This window comes from Acomys minous (assembly GCF_964271855.1).
Source record: "Acomys minous genome assembly, chromosome: 1".
Lineage (NCBI taxonomy): Eukaryota > Metazoa > Chordata > Mammalia > Rodentia > Muridae > Acomys > Acomys minous.
The window spans coordinates 176,327,568-176,353,785 of record NC_140483.1 but is presented as its reverse complement, the minus strand read 5'-3'; the positions used below and the strand labels follow the sequence as shown (position 1 = coordinate 176,353,785).

General features: G+C 45.9%; 1 protein-coding gene across 2 annotated transcripts; it reads right to left on the bottom strand.

Annotated features, from left to right (window-relative positions):
• Window positions 1–290: 290 nt before the first annotated feature.
• PLIN2 (perilipin 2) lies at window positions 291–25,160 on the bottom strand. Of its 2 annotated transcripts, XM_084776377.1 has the most exons (9): window positions 25,012–25,160; window positions 23,603–23,657; window positions 23,324–23,519; window positions 22,003–22,085; window positions 18,886–19,171; window positions 17,003–17,184; window positions 14,790–14,924; window positions 13,298–13,588; window positions 291–688 (listed from the first exon to the last, which is right to left on the bottom strand). In XM_084776377.1, the coding sequence occupies exons 2-9, from the start codon at window positions 23,630–23,632 to the stop codon at window positions 608–610; spliced, it is 1,284 nt and encodes a 427-aa protein (XP_084632503.1). In that variant the 5' UTR covers window positions 23,633–23,657; window positions 25,012–25,160; the 3' UTR covers window positions 291–607. The 2 variants fall into 2 exon arrangements, with proteins under 2 accessions (XP_084632503.1, XP_084632502.1); XM_084776376.1 differs by lacking the exon at window positions 291–688 and having other exon boundaries at window positions 12,895–13,588; window positions 25,012–25,159.
• Window positions 25,161–26,218: the final 1,058 nt, after the last annotated feature.

Genomic DNA, 26,218 nt, shown 5'->3' with positions numbered 1-26,218 from the left:
TTGTTTGTTTGTTTGCTTTTTCGAGACAGGGTTTCTCTGGGTAGCCTTGGCTGTCCTAGACTCACTTTGTAGACCAGGCTGGCCTCGAACTCACAGCGATCCGCCTGCCTCTGCCTCCCGAGTGCTGGGATTAAAGGCGTGCGCCACCACGCCCGGCTACACAGGGAAACTCTGTCTCGAAAAACAACAACAAAAAAACAAAACCAAAAAAAAGAGAGAGAGAGAGAGAGACAGTCAATTTTCTCCTTTCATCATGTCAAACTCAGACCACTGGGCTTCACAGCAAGCACTTTTACCCGCTAAACCATCCCCCTGGCCTACAGCCCAATTTTATTATAAAGGCATTTCAGCAATTAAACATTAAGGAGTTCTATAGAATGCTACATGATGCAGAACAAGATCTCTTACAAGTTCATAAGATCAAACAGCCAAAAAGGAGTAAATTAACATTCACCAAAGACGCAGGAACAAACACAGATGCCAACAAACAAACAAAAACAACAACAAAGAAAGTGATACTACATTTCAAACAAGAGAGTCCTTCGTTGTTGGTTGTGTAGCCTTTTGCCCTAAGAGGACGGGGCTGTCAGATGTGTGATCGTTGGACTCAGTCCTCCTCTTCCAAAGGTATAATATCAGGAACTTCATCCGTCTCAGATGTCAAGTCAATGGCAGTGAGATCAAGCATCTGTAAAAAAATGGAACTTGGATGTTAAAACAAGCACTGACTTCAGCTGGGTGGGCGTGGTGGCTCATGCCTATGATCCCAGCAGCAGCCAGGGAGGCAGAGGCAGGCAGATCCCTGTGAGTTTGAGGCCAGCCTGGTCTACAAAGCGAGTCCAGGACAGCCAAGGCTACACAGAGAAACCCTGTCTCAGAAAAACAAAACAAAAAACCAACTAACCAACCAAGCGCAGGCTTTCTGGCTTGACTGAGGAACAACAGGAAGTGCACTCACTTTGAACTTTCATATCCAAAGCAGCCCTCGTGCCTGTACCCTGGAGTGCTGCGAACACAGGCAGGTGCCACCACACCAGCCTGAAACCTTTCTGTACTAGTTCTTTACTAGAGCAGGCTCTATAAAAGATTTTCTTTTCTTTTTTTAATTGTGCCAGGTGCTGACCTTTCAGCCCAGCAATCTGGAACCCTGGGTTCCACCTGCCGCACACAGGAACGTAAAGGAGGGAGCTGTGAGATACAATAGTGCAAACTGGACTTTTCCAGAAAAAAAAAGAAAGGGGGAAAGCTAATGGCCTGATAGCCAAAACAACTAGGAAAAAAACCAAGATGCAGAAATGAAGAAATCCGCTAATGTTTTCACTCTGTGGCATAAAATGTAGACAAGCCATTTTACTTGGGTGAAAAAAGCCTCTGAGTGGGTGATGGTGGTGGCTGGCCTACATTGTGAACATATTTAATGCTGCTGAACTACAGATCAAAACCATGGCTAAAATGAGCCAGGCTAAAATGTGGCGGCCCCAGCGTTTAGGAGGTGGGCCAGGAAGATCAGGAGTTCAAGATCAGCCTCAGTTAACATAGCTAGTTCAAAGCCAGCCTGACTTATGTGAAAAAAACCTTGTCTGACAAAATTAAAAGCAAGCCAGCTTGAGCTACATTGTATCAGACCAGACAAAGATACATAGCAAAATCCTGTCTAAGAGTGATCAAAAGAAAAATGTTTACATGTGGCATGTGGGTGTGGGTATACATGTGCCCACACTTGAGGCCAAAGGTTGACTTCGTGTGTCTTCCTCAAATACTCTTCACCTTATTTTTTGAGGCAGAGTCTCTCACTAAGTTTAGATGTCATTGACTCCACTAGGCTGGCAAGCCAATGCGCCCCAGGTTCTGCCTATTTCATAATTCTATCCACCCCCATCAACACCAGGGTTTTAGACCACACCACAGCTCCTGGTTTAAATATGGACGCCGGGGATCCAAATTCAGGGCCTCATGCTTGTGCAACGGGCACTTTACCAACTGAACCATCTCCCCATCCGCAGAATGCTAATTTGGTGCTTGGTATATTTTATTTCATAATAATATAGGGGGAAACGAGGGGCAAGTGAACAGGAATAGTCTTCTTTCACCAGGCCTGTCATCTCTTCGTGTCCTTCATTGTACTTTTCTCTAAAGTCTGAAAGAACTGTGCATCTGAGGTACAACATCCACTAATGTCTTCCTTACGTTTCCCATTGACAAAGTAGCTTGCATTCTAGCTCGTCAACAGTCTTTTATCACCTGAGCTCTGCAGAGGCCAGCAGTGCTACAGAAATTGGCTCAGAGCATCAGCCAGAAAAGCTAACTGTCATGTTAGCCTTTTTAGCTTAGAGGATATACTTGCTTAGCATCCTCCCTGAGCTATTACTGTAACTGAATCTATATTTAGCCCCCACCAAATTGTTTGTCTTTAATACCCATTCTTTTATATTTTAGGCTTTTGGGGGGTGTGGGGGTTGTTGTTGTTGTTGTTTTGTTTTGTTTTGTTTTTGAGACAGGGTTTCTCTGTGTAGTCTTGGCTGTCCTAAACCCATTTTGTAGGTCAGGCTGGCCTCGAACTCGCAGGGATCCACCTGCCTCTGCCTCCCAGAGTGCTAGGGGTCACAAGCACGTGCCACCATGCCCAGCTTCTTTTAGATTTTTCTATCTTACTAAGTCTACATAATAACACAATATTTGTGTACAGATGGTTTTTGTGACTCCATAGCCCAGAATAGCCTCAAATTTGTGGAAAATCCTCCTGCCTCCGTCTTACAAATCCACCATGCCTGGCTTACTATATTTATTTTTATTAAATGTAAAATAGAACAGGAAGCTGTAACACAAAAGATACAAACAGAAGGGTTTTCTGGTTGCCAAACAAAGAAAGCCAGCTGTGGTTTCCTGCTATCAGAGAGGTGGAGGGCTCGGAAAGGAGCTATACACATGTAGCTTGACATCACTAAGACATCGGCCCACCGCATGCCCACTGTGCTCCTCACTCGTGAAAGGGGAGCAATAAGCGGCAGTGACCTGCACACCAACGCTTTGCAGATTCTTTGCAAAATGTTGGAAAGTCCACTTGTAGAGTTCTAGTCCCTAAAGCCAACAACCCATCCACCCCCTCCACCACCACCCCTCCACCATACACACACACACACACACACACACACACACACACACACACACACACACGGCCCTGGGGTGGTTTAGGAGTGCCATATGAACAATTTATTATATTATGTTATGTTATATTATATATAAATTATACTAGCCACAGGAATTCAGTGTGCAAGTTCCTTTGGACTATTACGCTGTCCCCAGCTCTACTGTGACACTGTGAAGGCAATGGCGGAGGGAGGGGCAGTTAACGGTAGCCATAGTGTGTCATGTATGGTGAGCTTAAGTTTTAAGTGGTGATCCTGCCTTTGCAAGGCTTTGGGGAAATGCTTCACAAGTCAGTTCTCAAAATTGGAAAATAAATTTCTGTTTCATTGACATGAACAAGCAGTTATGTACTGTCAAAGCAGCACTGGAAGAAATGTTTTGCTGAAAATGCCTGTCAAGGGTGGAAGGTGGAGGATGGAGTCCGTATGCTCATTGTGACATTAATGAGGCAGACACAGGCTCTCCCCAAGCTGGAGAGGTGGCTCAGCGACTAAGAGATCTGACTGCTCAAAACTGACTGCTTCTCCAAAGGGCCCAGGTTCAATTCCCAGCACCCCCATGGCAGCTCACAACTATCTGTAACTCCAAGATCGGACACCCTCACACAGACATACATACAGACAACACACCAATGCACAGAAAATAAATATAAATTGATATATCATTCTTCCATGAAAACCAGAATTCCCTGAGTCAAAGATGCTGCTTATTTTTTAGGCTGTTCACCATGCAATCCCTAGGGGGCACCATTCACACGACACACAGCACAGACCCATGAATTTGTTAGGGCAAATTCCCGCGAGATGGCACTAAACATATTGAGGATGTGGTGCCTTTTTCTCCTTTCAGGATGGACAGCGTCCTGGGTCCTGGATATAAGAGGCAACTACAGGAATAGGAATACTATCTGGATTTAACCTGTTGGTAAATGTGTGCCCCCAGTGCTGGCTATGAGCCCGAGGGTGTATTTACATCCCAGAGGGCCTGGAGCACCTGCTGCTGCCTCACTTGCTTTACCTACACTGAACAGTTAGGACCAGCTGAGTGAGCTGGCACACACTTGACTGCTCTCACTCAACCTAAGTGGGATGCTTTGTAGAGCAATGTAATGGTTTGCTCTTAACAAGTCTGGAAGCTAGAATTCTTGTTTTGGTTTTGGCTTTTTCAAGACAGGATTTCTCAAGCCCTGGCTGTCCTGAACCTGCTTTGTAGGCAGGCTGGCTTTGAACTCACAGAAGCCTGCGTGCCTCTGCCTCCTGAGTGCCTGAGTGCTGGGATTAAGGAAAGTTTTTTTGTTTTTGTTTTTGTTTTTGTTTTGGTTTTGGTTTTTCGAGACAGGGTTTTTCTATGTAGCCTTGGCTGTCTGGACTTGCTTTGTAGACCAGGCTGGCCTTGAACTCACAGCGATCTGCCTGCCTCTGCCTCCCAAGTGCTGGGATTAAAGGCTTGCGCCATCACACCCGGCCGGGAAGTTAGAATTCTTAAAATAAGGTGCAAGTTACTGTGGTAATTGTTATCTATTGTTAGTAATCAATGTCAATGCTCACCCCGGGTATCTAAGGCATTTGCTCTGTTCTTTCCAGTGCTAGGCACTGAAGCCATGCTCTTGCAGATGCCAAACACACACATTCCTCCTAAGAGTTGCCTCTCTAGCCCCAAAAATCTCTTTGATTCCCTCTATGGTACTGGAGTGAACCTAGGGTCTCATGCATGCTACACTGTGTCAACAGCCCTTCTTTGATTTTATTCTATTTTTGAAACAAAATATCTTACTATGTCAAATATGCTGGCCTTGAACTGAATTTGTACCCCAGGCCCATCTTGACCTATCTCAGAACTATGAGCATCAGGGATTGAGAGGCCTGCACCACTAGGCCTTGTGCCCAGGGTCTTCTCTCTCTCTCTCTCTCTCTCTCTCTGTGTGTGTGTGTGTGTGTGTGTGTGTGTTTAAGGACTATAGATAACTCAATGTTACCTATATACATAACATAAACTCACCCTATGTTTGTTTCAGATTAAAATCATTTGCTTCATATTTTCTTTGTTTCTCAAAATGTGGTCATCAGATCACCTACAGTAGAAGCATTTTAGAATGCTCTTTAGAAGTGAAGACCATCCCAGCACTTGGGAGACAGAGGAAGGTGAATCACTGTGAATTTGAGGCCAGCCTGGTCTACAAAGTGAGTTCTAGGACAGCCAGGGCAACACAGAGGAACCTTGTCTCAAGATTAAAAAAAAAAAAAAAAAAGAAAAAAGAAAGAAAGAAAAGAAAAAGAAAAAAGAAAGAGGGACTGGAGAGATGGCTCAGAGGTTAGGAGCACTGTCTGTTCTTCCAAACAGTTCTTCCAAACTTCCTGAGTTCAATTCCCAACAACCACATGGTGGCTCACAACCATCTATAGTGAGATCTGGTGCCCCCTTCTGGTGTTCAGGTGTACATGCAAGGAGAGCACTGTATACTTAATAAATAAATAAATCTTTAAAAGAATTAGTAGCCTCAGTGACTAATAATTAGTAGCCTGACCCACCTCAGCATTCTACAGTGGACCATTATAAAATATTCACTGGCAATCTTCTTCTAAGGGCATAAAAATTTTTGTTCTTTATTTTGACACAAGGGCAGAGTTCATATACTATATTACTTTGTAGTGAAGCTACATGTGTATCATATGTAACATACATACACAGTAGCTGCTTTCATATTCATATTGTTTCTACCCAATAAGTATACAAAGCAGTTTTTTTGCTTTTTTGTTTTTTGTGTGGTTTTTGTTTGTTTGTTTGTTTTGTTTTTTTAGTATCAAGCCAGAACACAAATATGGGCCTAAGCCAGGTATGGTGGTGCATGCCTTTAATCCCAGCACTTAGGGAGGCAGAGGCAAGTGGATTTCTGTGAGTTGAGGCCAGCCTGGCCTACAAAGTCCAAGACAGCCAAGGCCACATAGAGAAACCCTGTCTTGAAAAACAAACCAATAAACAAAACCAGATACGGGCCCAATGTCTTGTATGGCTCTCTCCACCAGAACTTTCATGAGATGAGTACCAAGCTGACAGTCTAGAAGGTTCCTTCTCTATGAAGACTAGGTTCCTGTGTGAGAGTCAAAGCTTTGTGTCTTACTATGCCCTGCTTCTTTCTAGTCTGAGGGTCCAATTTAAGCAAGTGTGAGAGAGGAGTCTCAGCTGGGCATGGTGGCACATCTTATAGTCCCGACACTTGGAAGGCTGAGGAAGATGGAGAGTGGGGTCAGCACATACTGAGTTCAAAACAAGACTGGGCTACTTAACAAAACCTTATCAAGAACAGAGAAAAGGAAGGAGGGAGGAAGGGAGGGAGGGAGACAGAAAACTTCTGTCTACCCCACTCTGAAACATAAACATCATCCCTCACCCCTTCCTGTCACTTTAAATGGTCACCTAGATGACGCCTCTTTGAACATGTATTGGGCCAAGCATCATTCTTACAGGTCAAATCCATCAGTGCACAGCCGGCCTGTCATCTGTCACCACTTCACTAACTGAGGGTGTGATTCCAATCTGGCCTTTCCCTCCTGAACCCTAACCTTGCCTTGTAGCTCACCTCCAAGTAGATAGTGAATTTAAATTAAAAGGCCTCCTCCTCTTGTCAGAGTGGTTGTGAAAGCCTGTGTAATCCTAGCACCAAGTTGACTAGGGCAAGAGGATCGCCATGCATTTGAGGCTAGCCTGCACCAAAACCCCTGCCCATAAGCCCTGAGATTATCCCAGAAACAGTTTAGCTACTAACTTCTACAGCCCGGGGTGAAAGGACCATATCAGAATCTCTGGAAGAAGCAAGAGATGTAGGAAAGAGCTTTACCACATAGCCGTCTTAAAAAGTCACAGAATATCCTATGTCACATAACACCTCTTTGGAAAGTGTACACCTATAGCCTGAAGGTTTCCTTGAGACACAGCTATAAATACTTAAGCTTACTGGGTCAAAGACACCTCCCAAGACCATCACAGATAAAGGCCTCAATGTCGCGTTCCGCTTGGAACTCCATCAGATCCGACGTCCAGCTGGCCCATGGGAGCCAAGGAAGCTCCAGCTGGCGAGAGGCTCCTCTCCTCCCACACCTGCTTTCCCAGGCACCAGGTAGACTTGGCTCCTTAAAGACCTGCCCTCCTCCTCACTCCCCTGGGAGTAACACTCTAGAAGGAGTATCGAGAATAACCTCTTCAGTGCCTTAAACGTCTTGCCAAAGATGTGTTTTCCCTAATCCTGCCCTGGTATTCTTCCCCCACCCTCACCCCCACTCCCCCACCCCCCACCCCCCACCCACCCTCACCCCACCCAAGGCAGGGTTTCTCTGTGTAGCCTTGACTGTCCTGGACTCACGTTGTAGACCAGTCTGGCCTCAAACTCACAGTGATCCGCCTACCTCTGCCTCCCAAGTGCTGGGACTAAAGGCATGCGCCACCACCGCCCAGCTATGCCCTGGTATTCTGAAGTTACCTCTGCTTTCCAGTTAGAGACATACGTGTCATTGTCCCACAGATGGCGTTCTCATACCTCTAGTGCAAGCTAGTGAAGATCATATAGATGGGTATAGTAACTTGTGTCTACCACAGTCTGAACTTTTGGGGAGGCTGATGGGAAAACAAAGCAAAACTACTTGAACCCAAGATTTGTAGTCTAGCCTGGTAACATAATGAGACTCTTAATGTTTTTTCTTTGTTTCAGGGTTTCTCTGTGTAGCCTTGGCTATCCTGGACTAGCTTTGTAGACCAGGCTGGCCTCGAACTCAGAGATCCACTTACCTCTTCTTCCCTAGTGCTGGAGCTAAAGATGTGCCTAACCAAAATGCAAAAGAAGTTAATTTTTAAAATATTGAAGATACCCTTATCTTCAATACTTCATGTCCACCTATAGAGGCATCATTGATCTGTAAAAAATAAGGAAACTAAAGAGATTAATGAGCAGGACTCCATATTCTCTTGAGATGTTTGTTTGGGGGTTTTGGCTGATTGGTTGGTTGGTTGAGCTTTTTGTTTGTTTTGTTTTTGTTTTTGCACAAAACCTACCACAGAGGTTTTTTTTTGTTTCTGTTTTGTTTTTGTTCACTTTTTTGAGACAGGGTCTCTCTGTGTAGCCTTGGCTGTCCTGGACTTGATTTGTAGACCAGGGTGGCCTCGAACTCACAGAGATTGGCCTGCCTCTGCCCCCCAGGAGTGCTGGGATTAAAGGCGTGGCTGCCATGTCCGGCTGTAGTACAGAGTTCTTCACTCAGGCTTGTCACACTAGAGCTCGTGCAACTATTACTTACTGAGCTGCTATGGTAAGAGATCGTGTTAGGAAATCTGCTAAAACTAAAGTTTCTGTCAGTTTATGCCACAGTGAAGCAAGATTTGAAGACACCAAACATTGATAAGCCAATAAAATGCATACTTGCACAAATTCTCTAAACAAAGACACAGGCAGACAAAACCACAACCAGTATTCATAGGTCATGATAAACGGCAGGGACTTCTTCTAAAAGTGATCTGCACTGCAGTCTGGCTTTGATGCTGTTTTGTTCTATTTGAAGCCATGTCTCTCTGTGTAGCTTTAGCTGTCCTAGAACTCACTTTGTGGACTAGGCTGGCCTCAAACCCACAGCGATCTGCCTGCTTGTGCCTCCCAAGTGCTGGGACTACAGAGCCACAACACCAGGCTCTAGTCTGTATTCTGTTGCTCAGAAAGAATAAATTTCAAACCCATCGCCCTTTCATATCAATTTAGTTAGCGCTGAAATCTCGTAATGGAGAAACACACGAGTATACTTTTGAGAATTAAGTAGCCAGTATTGTGACAGATGCCTATACAGCCCTCAGAAGACTGAAGGCGGCCAGAGCTGTGTAGCAAGATCAATCTCAACAAGAAAAACCATGCAATGCAGTTATCACATATGAGTTCTCCATGCCAGGGGTAGTATCACACATCAATAGCTCCTGTACCCCGAAGGCTGAGTCAAGAGGATTGCTTCAGTCCAGGAGTTGGGCCAGTTTAAGCAGCATAATAAGACTGCATCTCAAAACAAACAAACAAACACCATGGGCCAGTAAGATGACTCAGAGGGTAAAGGCACTCACTGCCAAGCCTGAGGAGCTGAGTTTGATGGAGAAACCCACATGGTAGGAGAAAATGGACTCCCACAAGTTCTCCTCTGCTCCACACCCAGCATGGCACCATATATCTACTAAAACAAGTAAACAAACATAAGAAACATTTTTATATTATACTTGCAAATACAAGTATTTCCATCAATTGAAATAAACTACCCATACACTTTTGAGGCACTGAATAGTAAGATTTGGATGATTTGAACCAAGGGGGGAAAAATGAAGAAGCAGAGACCCATGAACAATCTACCTTACCTGAAACCAGAAGGTCCATAACTGCCAAAGACAATTGCCAGGACGCCAGGGGATCCCAGCCCCAACAACAAGGACACAGGTAAAGTCACATGCTTTTTCTTGCTGTTTTGTTTTGTTTGAGTGTGTGTGTGGGGGGGGGGGCGGTGTATGTGGCTGGTTGGTTGGTTTTGGGGTGGGGGTGTTGTTTTAGGTTTGTTTTGTTTTTTTAAATGATTTATTTTTATTTTATGTACATTTGTGTTTTGCCTGCTTATATGTGTGTGTAAGGGAGTCAGGCTCCGCCTAGATCTGGAGTTACAGACAGTTGTGAGCTGCCATGTGAGTGCTGGGATTTGAACTCAGGTCCTTGGGAAGAACAATCAATGCTCTTAACCACTAAGCCATCTCTCAAGCTCATTTTGTTTTTCAAGACAGGGTTTCTCTGGGTAGCCCTGGCTGTCCTGTAACTCGCTCTGTAGACCAGGCAAGCCTTGAACTCAGAGATCTGCCTGCCTCTACTCCCCACCCAAGTCCTGGGATTACAGGTGTGCACCACAGCAGCCGGCTTTCTGGCTACTCTTTCTTGTTTTCACTGGAAGGGCTGAGCAGGGGAAGAGGCAACCTTCTGAGAGCTTGGTTCTAGGGATGGGCCCTGCTCACTTCTTAGCCTGAGAGGCAGAGCCTGTGGCTCTAGAATTTGCTTTCTTTTTAAAAAACACTCTATTTAAAATTTTTTTTTTTACTTTATGCATAGGAGCATTTTGCTTGATTGCATGCTCACGTGCACGCAACGGCCATAGTTGCCAGAAGAGGGCGTCGGACACCCTGGAATTGGGCTTTAAGCACCTATGAGCCTTCATGTGGGTGCTAAGAATGGAACCCAGGAGCTTCTCTGCAAGAGCAGCCAGTGCTTAATCAATGTGTCATCCTCCAGGCCCTGGAATTTGCTGTCTTGAAAACACTTTAGGCATGGGGTGTGGTGGCGCATGCCTATAATCCCAGCACTCTGGAGGCAGAGGCAGGTGGATCACTGTGAAGCCAACCTGGTAAACAAAGTGAGTCCAGGACAGCCAAGGCTACACAGAGAAACCCCGTCTCCAGGAGGGGTGGGGGAGAAAATACTTTAAGATTCTCTGAACTCACTACATAACCATGGGTGATCTTGAACTTGTGATCTTCCTGCTAGCCCCCCCAGGAAGGCTAGGATCACAGGAGTGCACACACCTAGTTTATGAGGTGTTAGGGCTTGGAGCCAGGGTTTAGTGATTGCCAGGAACTCAGTCTACCAGCTGAGCTGCAACCGCAGCCTGCATTCGCAGTTTTGAAAGTTTGATGAGACTGCAGTTTGTGCTAAGGAGATTCATGACAATCCTAAACAATAGGTCGCCCTTAAAGGGACTAGATGCCACCATACCATCAGCAGATTCCTTAGACTTCTTTTATTTTCCTATGGGTGCCTCACCAGTGACTAAAGTTGTTTTCTCACTCAGATATTGCCAGTTATCCAGGCAAAGTGGATACTGAGCAATCTCACCGTGACTTTTTTTTTTTAAAGATTTATTTATTTATAATTATGTGTACAGTGCTCTGCCTGAGTGTACACCTGCAAGTCAGAAGGGGGCATATTATAGATGGCTGTGAGCCACCATGTGGTTGCTGGGAATTGAACTCAGGACCTCTGGAAGAGCAGTCAGTGCTCCATCTCTCCAGCCCCTCACTGTGACTTTTTAACTGGGCTCTTGGGGGAAAAAAAATCTACCATCTTTCAGAGAAAGTGATGCAAACTGCCCAATTGCTTCCTATTCTTTTCTTTCTTTCTTTTTTCTTCTTCTTCCTGTCTGTCCTTCTTGATTCCTTTTCAGCAAAGCAGCCAGCTGTGACTAGACCTTTTCATGGCTTCCATACTGCTGGGGACAGGAGTGGATGGAGAGAAAGCCCAGCTGTTGCGAGCACTGCCTCCCCCTCACATCGGGCCTGGGGTTTGATTCCCAGAACCCACATGTTGCCTCATAATTACAGATCCAGTTTTAGGGGACCTGCACGTAGCACACACACATGCACGCAGCCAAAAACTTTTCAAACACACATAATAAATTTAAAGGAAATGTTTTAAAATCCTCTCATGGGTTAGATAAATTGGCAAATGACCAACTGCCACCCAATAACCTTCTAATATACACATGAGCAACTTTTCCCTTTGTTTTGTTTTTCTGAGACAAGGTCTTACGTAACCTAGGCCTCCAAACTGAGAGACTGCATTGCCTGTGCCTCGGAGTGCTGGGGTTAAAGTCACCACCACACTGGGAATAGTCTTGGATTCTCTTCATCTCCTACATGCTAAGACTACAGGCTTGTGCCACCATGGCACCACGCCCTGCTCTTTTTGTTTGTTTGTTTGTTTGTTTCTGTTGAGTTTTTACTTATCCAGGCTCAGAAGAGTATATGGGGGAGGATGACTGTAGACTGCTTTCTGGCTCCTTAAGATAGTGTCCTGTTTTTCTTTCATTTTTATTCTATTTCATATAATTGGGTATTCAGTCTACATCTGTCTCTGTATACCATTTGTATTGGATCCTCTTAGGACTGGAGTTAATAGTTGTGGGCTGCCACGTGTATGCTGGGAATTGAACCTCCCTAGTATCTTAACCCTTGAGCCATCTCTCTAGTTGCTCCCTTTTTTATAATTTATTTTTAAAAAATTAAGACACCACACACTTTTATTGTGTTTGTTTTTGCTTTGGACACAGGGTTTATGAAGGCCTGGCTGTCCTAAAACTCGCTTCATAGACCACAGATCCACCTGACTGTCATCGAAGGGCACTAGGGATTAAAGGCCTATACCATATCCCTGGCTGTGTGCGTGCATGCTTGTGCATAAGGAACTCAGAGAACAACACTCTCTCCCTCTACCATGTGGGTGGGTCTTGAACTCAGGTCATCAGGCTTGGCAGCAAGCACCTGTTGCTGAACCTTTGTTCCTTCTATGGGGTCTTCGCTGATGCCCCGGGGGCTCTCTAATTCCTGGGTTCAAGTGATCTTCTCCCATCACCCTCTGAGTAGCAGTAACAATGTGCTCAGCCTCATGAGCTTTGAATTCATTTGAAATCTATCAGACTTTGTCCTCTACTGCTATCACCCGGCTGAACTCCCCAAACAGGCCAACTGGAATCCATGTATGTGCTTAACAATGTCACGCAGGTCAAGCTGGTCAGTGAAAGCAACACACAAAGCGCACGTGACAAAGTGACAAAGTGCTCTATCCTGCTATGAGTTTTATTGACTCCAAAGACGTTTCTTCATGGGGCATAAGAAACTGAAATCCAAGGTCCACAAGCACGTGCCTTGACAGGGACAATTATGAAGCTGCTGAGACCACACAGGAGCAGATGCCCGTTCAGAGCAGAGGCCACATGAATGAATCTTTATTCAGTACAGACAGACGTTTACAGCCGATAGCAACACAAAGGCCACAGTCAAGACAGTTAAGTACACCTGCACTTTTAAGTTCCACCTAGGCTCTCACAAAACTAACATGCTCCACTAATCAGCCAGGTGAAAAGGACTCATGTGCCAGGACCAGCTGTGGCATGGCCATAATTCAGCTGAGGATGACCATCTAAAGCCATCTAGTGCATTAAATTCAATTTAGCGGAGGGCGTCACCTGACTGGCCACATCATGCACTGGTGACAAGAACAGGTTTACTGAGTTTTCAGCTCAGATTGCTGGACCTTTGGGTTGGTCTTGTCCGCCTCTGTGTTCTGACACTCGGTGGACTGAGGATAAAAGGGACCTACCAGCCAGTTGAGAGGAGTGTTGTTAACAAGGTAATCCATCACATCATCTAAAGATTCCTTCATTTTCTGCAGCTGCCCCTTGCTGGAAGCGAGGACGCCATCAGACACTTCCTTAAAGGAGGCAGCATTGCGGAACGCCGAGTAGACATCACCTGCCATGACCCCCAAGTGTCTGGCCTGATCTTGGATGTTCTGTGGTAACCCTTGGACGTTGGAGAGGAGAGTCTGGCACGTAGTCTGGAGCTGCTGAGTCAGGTTGCGGGCGATAGCCAGGGTACGTGACTCGATGTGCTAAAAATAAAACAAACAGGAGAATTAGCAGTGGATCCAATGGTGCTATGTATGATTTAGCCCAAGCACACTATGCGGGCTAGGTAGCCATGCAGATGTCCACTGCACAAACAGCTTCTCCAACTCTTGAGTGCTTGCTTGTTCTTCCCCAAGGAGGAATGCTCTGGCACTGAGCTAAACCCCCAACCAGTTCTTTGACTTTTTAATATCAATATTGTATGCAGCGGCACTAATCAATTTCACAGCTAGGAACAGATGCATAGTACAGTTCAAGGAATTTGCCCAATTAACAGCGGGAGAGTAGCTAAGTAGGCGATTTGAACTCGGGACTGCAAAAGACAGATCTTAAACTGAAGAGCAGCAAGCAGGGGAGAGCAGACAATCAAAATGTACGCTCCCTGTTGATAGTTTAAGATAGTCTATTCCCAAATAGGAAGATAGGAAGATACAATAGGAACGAACAAACAGCTGATACCGATTGCAGAAGCACACTGGCACTAGAGACACAAAGGACTGTTCTGTATGGTTACGCTGAGCTGGTTCTGGAACATTGCCCTTACTTATTTTGTTTGTTTGTTTGTTTGTTTGTTTGTTTTCGAGACAGAGTGTCTCTCTGTAGCCTTGGCTGTCTTGGACTTGCTTTGTAGACCAGGCTGGCCTTGAACTCACATCGAGCTGCCTGCCTCTGCCTCCCAGGTGCTGGAATCAAAGGCATGCGCCACCACGCCCAGCCGCCCTTGCTTATCCTTTTGATAGTAGTCGTCAGTTCTCAGCTGTGTCCTCATCTCTTCTAGATCGACTCACCCATTTGAAGGCAGGTACTACGCACCGCTGAGCTATATCCCCAGGCCTCTCTTTACTTTAAAAAAAAAAATCTGTTTAAACTACATTTACTGTGTGCACTTACGCAGAGGTCAAAGGAGAACCTGAGGGAGTTGGTGCTCTCCTACTTTGTGGGTCCCAGGTGCCTTTGTCTGCTTATCTGACTCACCAACCCCCTCTCTATTTTTCATGACAAGATAAGCCCAGGTTGGCCTTGAACCTGTTAGCCTCCTGCCTCAACACCCCAAGTAGCTGGTGTTCCACATCTATGCCACAGAGTGAGGCCAATAGAAGACTCCACAGGGAAGCTGAAGCAGGAGGTGTGACGTGTAAGAACTTCTCCAGACCCCCTAGGGAAGGGCTCTGTGTGTCACCTTACCTCCGCACAGTGGGACTCGTCAGTGTCATCATAGCCAATGCTCCTCATCCACTCCACCCAGGAGACACAGAGCTTCTCCTGAGCATCCTGGATTTTCTGGTTGGCATTGTGCACATTCTTCCTAGCGAATTCAATCTGTGACGAGACAGAACAGGTGACCATGACAACTCATTCCTCATCCGCTTGCAGCACCACAGATGAGTTTAATGAGAGCTGTAGCCCTTTATTGCCTCTACACAACTGTCTTTTTTAAAAAAAGATTTACTTATTGTTATGTATACAGTGTTCTGCCTGCATGTACACCTGCAGGCCAGAAGAGGGCACCAGACCCCATTACAGATGATTATGAGCCACCATGTGGTTGCTGGGAATTGAACTCAGGACCTTTGGAAGAGCAGGCAGTACTCTTAACCTCTGAGCCATCTCTCCAGCCCCCTCTATGCAACTATTAAATTGCTGGTGCCAAATGTGTCTCTTGTTTACCCCAAGTTAAATGTAATAGGTTTATATTTGCATGAAAGGTAGATGAGAATTAAAAGAAAAGGCCCTTGGTGGGGGGTTTATAAAGAGTAAGAAGGCCAGGCATGGCGGTGCATGCCTGCAATCCCAGCCCTGGGGGGGGGGGGCAGAGGAAAGAGAAGTGTTACAAGTTTAGAGCTAGCTTGGTCTGTTCTGGGCCAGCCTGAACTGCATAACAAGACCTTGTCTCAAAAAAAAAAAGAAAAAAAAAAAAAAAGAAAGAAAGAAAGAAAGAATTCAGCCTTCCTCTTCCTTGTTCCCAGCTACCTGTTCTTCCCAGAAGGATTGGTATTCAGTACAGTACATGCCATTCTTTAACTTGGCAATCTTTAATGGCTCACAATAATCCATTGTGGTGTGTTGCACAGACCTACCCCGACTTGACGTGCACTGTTATGGTCTCCTGCGGCTATAAAGTAAAAGGAGTATCTGTAAGGCAGACATCTAACAGAGAAACTGCACAAGACATCCGTTTACAACTCTCTCGACTAGCCTGATTTGTTTGTTTGTTTGTTTGTTTAGTTTTTTGAGACAAAGTCTTAGTCCTGGCTGTCCTAGAACTTGCTATGTCGATCGGGCTGGCCTCAAAGTCACAGATCTCCCACTACCTCTCCCTCCCTGAGGGCTGCAATCAATGAAAGTGGTTTCTTTTCTTTTCTTTTTCCTTTCCTATTTTTAAAGACTTACTTATTTTTATGTTATGTGGTAACTGTATGTGCACAGTGTGTGTGCCTGGTGCCCTCAGAGGTCAGAAAAGGGTGTTGTCAGGTCCCTCAAACTAGAGTTAGGGCCAGTTCCAAGCTGCTGTGTGTGCGCTGGTGACCCCGTCTGCCAGAGCTACAAGTGCTCGGAACCACTGAGGCCTCTCTCTCTCTGCAGCCCACACAGCTGCTCTTCTCAGAGCTGGAGTCCTGCACAGGTTCACAGCAGCAGTTCCCTCTCCGACCCCTTGCCGACCACGTCACACGCTGCTCATGCCACAGGACAGGGAGGTGGCTGGACTCAACACCCCAGGAGACCTAGTTTTATTTCCTTTTCTAGAGGCACCTGAACATTCTCCCCTTTTCCACTGGGCTATTCATATACAATACTGAAATAATTATTTTTAAATTTTTATTTATTTATTTATTTTGGTTTTTTGAGACAGGGTTTCTCTGTGTAGCCTTGGCTGTCCTGGACTCGCTTTGTAGACCAGGCTGGCCTCAAACTCACAGCGATCTGCCTGCCTCTGCCTCCCAAGTGCTGGGATTAAAGGTGTGGGCCACCACTGCCTGTCCGTACTTTAAAAATTTTTTTGGGACAAGGTTTCTTTCTTTGTTTCTTTCTTTTTAAAGATTTAGTTATGTATTATGTATACACTGCTCTGCCTGCATGTACACTTGCAGGCCAGAAAAGGGCACCAGATCTCATTATAGATGATTATGAGCCACCAAGTGGTTGCTGGGAATTGAACTCAGGACCTTTGGAAGAGCAGGCAGTGCTCTTAACCTCTGAGCCATCTCTCTAACCTGTATGTAGCCTTAATTGTCCTAGACTCACTTGGTAGAACAAGCTGGTCTCAAACTCACAAAGATCCTCCTGCCTCTGGCTCCTGAGCGATGAGATTAAAGTCACACACTGCCATGCCTACCTACAAGTACGGAAATGCTTAAGTGTCATAATATCTGCCCCTCTCCTTCTGACCGCACACTCACCAGATGAACAGTGGAATGGAGCTGAGAGATGGTCTCCTGGCTTTTCTGCTTGGCATCTTTAACCCTGCTGAGAGCCTGCTGATAGGCCCGGGCTCGGAGCTTCGTGGACAGGCATCCTAGTCTTACATAGCAACTTGGCTTCTGAACCGTATCAAATCCTTCCACCTTTTTTGCTTCCGTCTCTGATAATAAAGGACAAAAAGAAACAGAGAAAATAACCAGGGGTCCCCACTGGGATTCTAATAAAGATGCTTTCATTTCCTAAGACTGTTCACATCCACTGTTGGGTTGGTCACTCAAAGTACTGTGTCTGTTTATATGCACACGCCTGCCTTCCGAACACTAGGATTAACGGCATGCACCGGGCCAGCATGAATTTCCTAGCCACATGGGCCCTGGCACATAGTACAAGCCACAGTGGTAATTGTGTTCTACTAAGGCTGGTCTCAAAGCTGCTATATAACCAAAAGTGGTTTTAAACCTTTTTAAAAGACTTGTTTATTTTTATTCAGTGTATTGATGGTTTTTTTTTTTTTTTTTTTTTTTTGAGACAGGGTTTCTCTGTGTAGCCTTGACTGTCCTGGACTCGCTTTGTAGACCAGGCTGGCCTCGAACTCACAGCAATTGGCCTGCCTCTGCCTCCCAAGTGCTAGGATTAAAGGTGTGCGCCACCACTGCCTGGCTGTATGGGTGTTTTGCTTGCATGTACATCTGTGTATCACATGCACCCATGGTGGAACTGTAGGTGCAGACAGTCATAGCCCCCATGTGGCTTAGGGGTCCTGGGAATTGAACCCAGGTTCTTCCACTGAGCCATCTCTCCAGCCCCGGCTTTAAATTCTTGATCTTCCTCCTGCCTCTGCTTTCCTAGTACTGGGACTATAGGCATAACCTCCATGCCCCACTTTTTTTTTTTTAAAGACATGTTCACTATGCAACCCTGACTGGTCTGGAACTTACTGTGTACACACCTGTAATGTCACCACTTTGGAGATGGAGACAGAAAGATGAGGAGTTCAAAGCTAGGATTATCTGCCTGATGACCCCAAGGCTAGCTTGGGCTATCTGAGACCCTGTCTCAGTAAATTAAAAAAAAAAAAAAAGATAAATAAAAAAACAAATAGAAAGTGTGTGTACTTGGGAGGTAGAGACAGAAGGATCAAAGTCATCCTCAGCTAGACAGCGAGTCAAGGCTAGCCTGGGTTATGTAAGATACTTAAAAGAAAACAATTTTAAAAGCCAGGACTACGGCTAAGTGGGTAGAGGTACTTGTCACAAAGCCTGAAGGCCCGAGTTTGACCCCCAGCACCCACACTGTGGCGGTTTGAATGAGACTGGCCCTCCAAGGCTTTGCTGGAGCTGGACGGCAAGGACTAGGAAGGACGGCCTTGCTGGAGCAGGCTTTAGGGTTTCAGTTTGGGGTGTCATTTCCACCTCTAGCTTGTTGACGAAGATGTAAACTCTCGGCTGTCCCTGCCAGCATGTTTTTGCTCCAGTGTCATGGCCTCCAACTCTCTGAAACCATAAGTCTGACTGAATGTTTTCCTTTATATTGTTGGCCTTGGCCGTGGTGTTTTGTCACAGCAAAAGAACAGAACCAGCCCCTACAACCTGTCCCTTCCACGCGCAGATCATGGCACTCATGCACACCACACACAAAATTAATTAATTAATTAAGGTTAACGGTAGCTTTTGGCTGAGTACAGAGGTACACACTTATCCCAGCATTTGAGAGGCAGAGACAGACAGATCTCTGTGAGTTCAAGGCCAACCTGGTCTACATAGCAGGCCAACCAGGGCTACATAGTGAGATCTGTCTCTAAATAATGAACAAAGTTTTTAAAAGGGAATCAGGCATCACTTCAGCATAAAAGCACCATTACCTAGCTCCTCCTGAGTGAGAGGAAGGTACTGGTCTACCAGCAGCTCCGACTTGGTAAGTGCATTTTCCACTCCACTGCTTACGAGCTGCACCATCCGACTCCCCAAAACCGAGTTGATGCTGCCATTGACCACAGACTTGGTCTTTTCCACGCCCCCGGTGACTGCTTCCTTGGTCCTATCCACCATCCCTGTGATTGTGCTGGTTACAGAGTCCTTGGCCCCAGCCACGGTAGTTGTCACTGCATCTTTTGCCCCAGTTACAGCACCTTTGGCATTGGCGACAATCTGTAAACAGAGAAAACAGGGGAGCCGTCTTATGAGAAAAGTGGGCAAATACACACTTACGGTTTTACAAAGGCTGCGTAGCCCAATGTGAAAGATGGGCTGATCATGCCCTTTACTCTTTGTCTTAGGAATCAGCTTTGAGATTTAACGAGGCTGAACGTCTCCATCAGGTCTTTGTCCTATGGGCTACTCCCTACAGACTATTAGATGTAGAAACAAGATAAATAAGCAGCCAGGCGGTGGTGGCGCACACCTTTAATCCCAGCACTTGGGAGGTAGAGGCAGGTGGATCTCTGTGAGTTTGAGGCCAGCCTGGTCTACAGAGTGAGTTCTAGGAAGCCATAGCTATTACACAGAGAAACCCTGCTTCAAAATAAATAAGTAAATAAATAAATAAATAAATAAATAAAATAAAAACAAAATAAATAAACATGAAATGAATCAATCTGTTGAGGCAAGTTGTCTTGTTTGTGTTGTTCATATTTGAGACAAGGTCTCACATTATGCTGCCCTTGTTGACCTGGAACTCACAGAGATCCACTTGCCTCTGTGTGCCACCATGACTAGCTTTGATTTGCCCACTAGTAATTTATATTAGGAGCCTGGGAGGCCAACTTGGTCTACAGCCAAGGCTATGTGGAGAAACCCTGTCTCGAGAAACAAAAATAACAACAAAAAAGAATTTTATCTTAGGGCTAGTAAAATGGACCAACCCAGAAAATGAAGTGCTACCAAACCCCGAAGGCCTGAGCTCACCCCTGGAATTCACATGGTGGAAGGACAGAACCAACTTCTTAAGATGTCAGCTGACCTTTACACATGCACTGTGGCACAAACACCCCATTTCAACACCTCCCTCCAAGTTAATTTACATATAGTATTTTTCAAAACTTTATCTTGGTGCTTTTTGGTTTCAATTTTTTGTCTGTTTGTTTGTGTTTTTTCGAGACAGGGTTTCTCTGTGTAGCCTTAGCTGTTCTGGACTCACTTTTGTAGACCAGGCAGGCTGCCCTTGAACTCACAGAAGTGCTTGCCTCTGCCTCCCAAGTGCTGGGACTAAAGGTGTGCGGCTGATCGTATATAGTATATTTCAAGCCTACTAAGCATGGTGGCTCATAACTATAATCCCAGCACTCAAGGGGCTGAGGCTGGAGTTTGAGTTCTGCCACACAAGCGACACCTTGACTCAAAACCAAAATCAAGCAAAAAGGCCTGGGTTCAATCTTCAGCATGTCCTCCTCCCCAGAAAAGAAAACTCCAATAAACGTTTACAATGTTACATTTGTGTGTAAATAAAAGTACAGGGAGAAAAGCCACTGAGAGAAAACAAAATAAAAAAAAAAAGCCACTGAGAAAAGGAGGTAGGCTAGGAATGTATAATATTTAAACATGAAACCCTGGGCCTAAGGTCTGGCACCGTAAAAAGTGGGCATGGTAGTCTACAAACCTAAAAACCTAGCACTTGTGAGGCAGAGGCAAGAGCATCAAAAGCTTAATGCTACCCTTACCTACAAAGGGAATTCAAGGGCAACCTGGGCTAAGAGACCCTGTACCCCGCCCCAAACAAAACAAAACAAATGCAGAAAGTTATTACCTATGGGTGAGATTATACAACATTGGACGGCAGATTGAGAAGTCACATCATCCAGAAAGGAGACTGCAGACCAAGCTGAACTTGGTCCTCTAGGTGCTGACCCATAGGGTCGTCCAGGTTAAAGAGAATATTGAGGAGGCCAGAAGATGGCAAGAGATAAAGGGGAGGGCGGCACAGAGCCACGAGGACCTCTAGCAACAAATGCCTCCAAGATACTTCTCGGTAAGATCTCAGTTTACGAAGCTTTCCATTTAAAATGCCAACCTAATTTTTTACTTAGTTTGAAATATAGGGAGTTGACTGCTTCTGTTGTGGTGTTATAGATCAAATTCGGCCTTGTGCACAGGTAGGTCATGCTTCATGTTATAAATTAGTCATCAAAAAAATTTTTTTTTGAGGAAGGGTCTTACTGTGTAGACCAGGGTGGCTTTGAACTCACAGAGAGCAGCCTGCATCTGCCTAGAATCCTGGGATACAAATCATGCATCGCGACTAGCGGACCGTTCATCAAAACTTAAATAGTCCAAATGGGAAATGATTGCTCAAGCAACATAATTTTAGAGACACAATACTATAAGGGCTGTGCACTAAACTCATCCATTTAAATGGTGAGACACAGCAGAGTTCCTCCCAACTGATATCATTTTGTGCAATGTTGTTTTTTGTTTTGGGTTTTTTTGTTTGTTTAGTTGGTTGGTTTTAGTTTTTTGAGATGAAGTTTCTCTGTGTAGCCTTGGCTGTCCTGGACTCACTTTGTAGACCAAGCTGGCCTCGAACTCACAGAGATCCACCTGCCTCTGCCTCCTGAGTGCTGGGATTAAAGTATGTGCCAGCTGCAATGCTGTATTCTTAGGCAGAAAGAAAAATGTAGGGCATTATCTGAACTGCAGGGTCACTAGGATGGATGAAGCAATCGTTTGGCCAGCACTGGCTAGCTCTCATGTACACAGTGCATGGGAGCAACCCTGACCATCTCTCTCAGTTTGTAATCCATCCAGCACCATCTGGAGTCAGTTTTCAAGAGCAGTCTCACAACGGGAGACCAGCCTGAAAGCATTCTAGCCAGTTCCTCTCTATTTCTTGGACTCAACCCGGCAGTAGTTCAGGAAGACGAGGAGCAGCCATTACTCTTTCTAAAGTACCCCTAGCTCCTGCTGAAGGGAAAGGCATCCGATTGTGGCACATAGAGCCTGCGCCGACACCAAGCAGCAGGCCTCGATGCTTGTCACAAGCTCACCTCTGTTGTGGGCTGGTTCAGAATAGGCAGCCTTTCCTCAATCCTGTCCAGCCCTTTGCAGGCATAGGTGTTGGCCACGGCAACTGCAGGAAACAGACAGGAAAATGACGACTCACTGTATGCAAGATGAACTCACAGGACAGTACCTGAGGGCTTTGGTTAACCTCATTACAAAAATAGCAAGGATGCAGTTTGCTTTTCTTAAAACCTCAAAATCTTCTTCCCAGTTTCTCTAGCTCTGACAGGAAGAAAATTTTGGCAGGTTCCTGGCAACTTTCTTCCAGTGACAGGTAATTAACAGGTTGTATGGGAAAAGCAGCCAAGGAAGAAAGCCTCAGTGTTAGTGACAGAGTACACAAGCTTTCACTCAGAAAATAAAGTAACTGAAAACTCTCAGAATTAGCATTTCCATGCCGGCTTAATCCTTTTTATCTCAGTGCATAGAGACACATTCTGGGGTCTCACCAAGAACAGTAGCACCCTGGATCTTCCTAACAAGGAAGATTTCAGTCCAAGCTTCCCGCTTAAAGATAACAGGCCAGCCAGGGGTAGAGGCTCACACTTGCAATCCCAGCACTCTGGAAGCAGAGGCAGGTGGATCGCTATGAGTTTGAGGTCAACCTGTTCTACAAAGTGAGTCCAGGACAGCCAAGGCTATTACACAGAGAAACTTTTTCTCAATAAACAAACAAACAAACAAATATGTTGTATGTGAACGCTAACTCAGTTCACCCCTTGGATGACTCCATTGTAATTTCAGTTACTAACACAAAAGCATTTGGGAAACTTTCTTTCCTTTTTTTTTTTTTTTTTTTTTTTCTCTCTTTTGTCTTGAGACAAGTTCTTACTACTTAGTTCTAGCCAGCCTGGATTTTGCTATATAGACCAGGCTGGGCTTGAACTCAGATCTGCATGCCTCTACCTCCAGAGTTCTGGGTCTAAAGGCAGACACCACCAAGTCCAGCCTTTCTTTTGTTCCTTCTTAAGACAATGTCTCCTGCAGCCCAGGCAGCCTGGAGCTCGTTACACAGCCATGGCTGGCCTTCAACCTCCACTTCTCCTCCACCTCCCCTTCAAAGTGCTCGGATGTGGCAGGTATGAGCCACCAAGCCGGCTGGGAAGATTCTATTAGGGTAATATGAGGGAGTGCCTGTCACAGCTGTGAAGCAGTCCTTCTGTGTGAATGAAGGAGGCCACCAGACAATTTCTGAGTAGAGGCAGTAACTGCGCTGCAGGGAGGCCCGAGGGCTTCCTGGTGCCGTTCAGAACTCAGCTGACCTACTCCCTGGGGCTCAAGGTTGACAGCAAAGTCTGAACTCACTTTGTGGCCCCAGCACCTGGATGACGGGCAGAGCACTTGTCACAGCCACGGAGCTGACCGTCTTCACACCTTTCTCCGCCATCTCACACACAGATCTCACATACGGATACTGGTCCTTTGTACTGACGTAAGCGGAGGACACCAGATCGTAGGTAGAGCTCACCAAGGGCAAGTTGGCCACCCTGGTCACCACGCTCTGCAACCACAGACGAACAGATATTAATGACTCAAACACTGAGAAAGGAAGGGCCGTGAGAGATGTGTGTTTAAAAATCATACCGGTTGTGGATCAACTGCAAGAGATGCCATTTTTCCTCCTGGAGAAAAGAGAGACCTGGAGAGAAAAGAAAGTGATTTCAGAACATTGGGAACCAATTCCTGCCCCAACCTAGGCAGGTGCCCAATTCCGGCAGAGGAACTTTCAGTTTCCCACCCTTGAACTCAGAGTCTTCTCCGGGGCCAACAGCCTGATGCTAGGCGAGGCTTCAGAGCTGTTTACACACTTTTAATAGGAAATAGTAGCCATTGGCTTATGTCCTGTCTCTTAAACAAGACATTGGAAACGCCTTTGAACCGTCTGTTCTCAAACCGTCTGTTCTCAAACATGCTAACCAGGAAGACAAAGCATGCGATTCAAACAGACGACATCTTAGCTTCCCCACACACCTGCCCTTCATTATTATATTTATTTATTTAGGCTTTCTGAGACAAGAGTTGTCTGTGTAGCAGTCCTGGTTGTCATAGAATTCGGTTTTGTTTTGTTGGGTTTTTTTTGTTTTTTTTTGTTTTTGTATACTAGGCTGACCTTGAACTCCCTCTACCTCCCAGAGTGCTAGGATTGAAGGCATATACCACCCACCCACACAGGGTCTCACTATGTAACACTAGCCAGCTTAGAACTAATGACGGAGGCCACCTGGCTTTCAGCTAAAAGACAGACATCTTTGCCTCTGCCTCCCACGTGGCCGGATTACGTCTTGGCCTATCTAAAGGCCTCCTTACTCAACCTCCCTAGTGTTGAGATTAGGCTCAGACCACCACTACTGCTCACAGCACTGCCCCTATAAAGCTGTGACACTTTAGGCTGTTTACCACTCTTGTGACCAAAACTGAAATTAGCCTTATGCTGACTGAGCTCAAGAAAGCTGTTCCAGGGAACTGGAGAACAACTCAGGACCAGCACTAGCTGTAAAATTCAGTATCCCCCGTGACCCACACCCACGCCAAATCGCCTTCTGCCCAGCAAGAGACTCTGCCTAGACACAGGTAGTGCAGCCTCCTGCCAAAGGTCCCAGTTCCACGCGCATTGCCCTGAGGGCAATATCCATAACAGTGCGGCCTATTCCAGGGGTGTGGTGGTGCCATGGCAGGGTAAGAGCACGAGTTCAAGCTCAGCTTGAGCTAAAGAGAGCTGTGGCTCCCTAGTAAAACAGCAAAGGGAAACGGGACAGTTCTCACTATGTACCCCATAAGTACTTCTGTAAGTTGTTTCCCCTTTAAATAAAGCCTTCACAGGACAATTGCAAGTTGCTCTACCACAGCCCGGAGGGAAGTGCAAGCAGAAAGGAAACCTCTAGAACAAAAGCGAGAGCTTTCCCAGTCAGCCCTGGGCTGTCCCCGCGACACACCACCACCCGTTGTGGCAGCGGGGTGCCGGCCTGGGAGCCAAGATCTGGTGCAGCACTCACCGAACCTGAGAGCAGACCAGGAAGCAAGTCCTCACCCTCCAGATCACAGCACCGCAAGGCAGCCCACACCGAGTACTAAATACCACCCGGCTGCCCCGCCCATGCCTCCGAGACACGTGACAACCCAGCCGCTCCGGGGAGTTGTTCCCCACAGCAGCGGAACACAGGCTAGGCTGGGTCTCTGGAGCTGCCCAGCCGGAGGTGGGAACCCAGCTTGGGCGAGGGGACGCCAGCCTGGTGCCAGGAAATCAAGGGCCTCCTTAGCTAAGGGACCCGGAACCCATCGCCTGGAGATCCCAGATCAGTGCCAGGAGACTAGGAGCCACCCCGGGGGAGGCCTTTGGCTGTCAGGCTAACCTAGGTCAGGGGTCCTGCAAAACCACGTTGCAAAGTGCAGGCAGAGCGCCATGGGGTTGGAAAACGCTGACAAACTAACAAAAGCCCTCAGAAAACAACGCTTCAAAAATGGAAGTCGTGGTTCTAACCTTTTACTTTGGATCAAGAAACTAACAAAAGATCTGTGAGATTTCAACGCAATAATGACCTATGGAGATTTCTGGTTTACTGACCTTGGAATGAAACAATTTAGCAACCGGATGTGGTGACCCCTGTCTGTAATCCCCAACCAGCACTTGGGAAATCGGGCCAGAAAGATTGTTTCAAGGTCTAGGCCAGAAGAATACCCTGTTCTTAAAACAGAAACAATAAATTTTGTTTTGTTTTGTTTTGTTTGCTTGTTTTTGGGTTTTTGAGACAGAGTTTTTCTGTGTAGCCTTGGCTGTCCTGGACTCACTTTATAGACCACACTGGCCTCGAACTCACAGCGATCCACCTGCCTCCGCTTCCCAGAGTGCTGGGATTATAGGCTTGCACCACCACCAGGCTATCAAACACTTCTAACTTGAAAGGTTAATCTAGATTTCAAAAATAAAAAAAGCAAGCAAACAAACAAACAAAAAACAAAACAAAACAAAAGCTTGAGACTGTCTTCTGGGTTTCCTCAGCAAGACAACTCCAAATCTCTCTTTAGTGAAAGCAGCCAACAATTAAGGACGACAGCCAACTTTGTTGTGATTTATGCAATGTTTTTTGGGCTGTTTTGTTTTGTTTTTGAGGCAGGATTTCTCTGTGTTAGTCTTGGCTGTCCTGGACTTGCTCTGTACCCCAGGCTGGCCTCAAACTCACAGAGATCCACATGCCTCTGCCT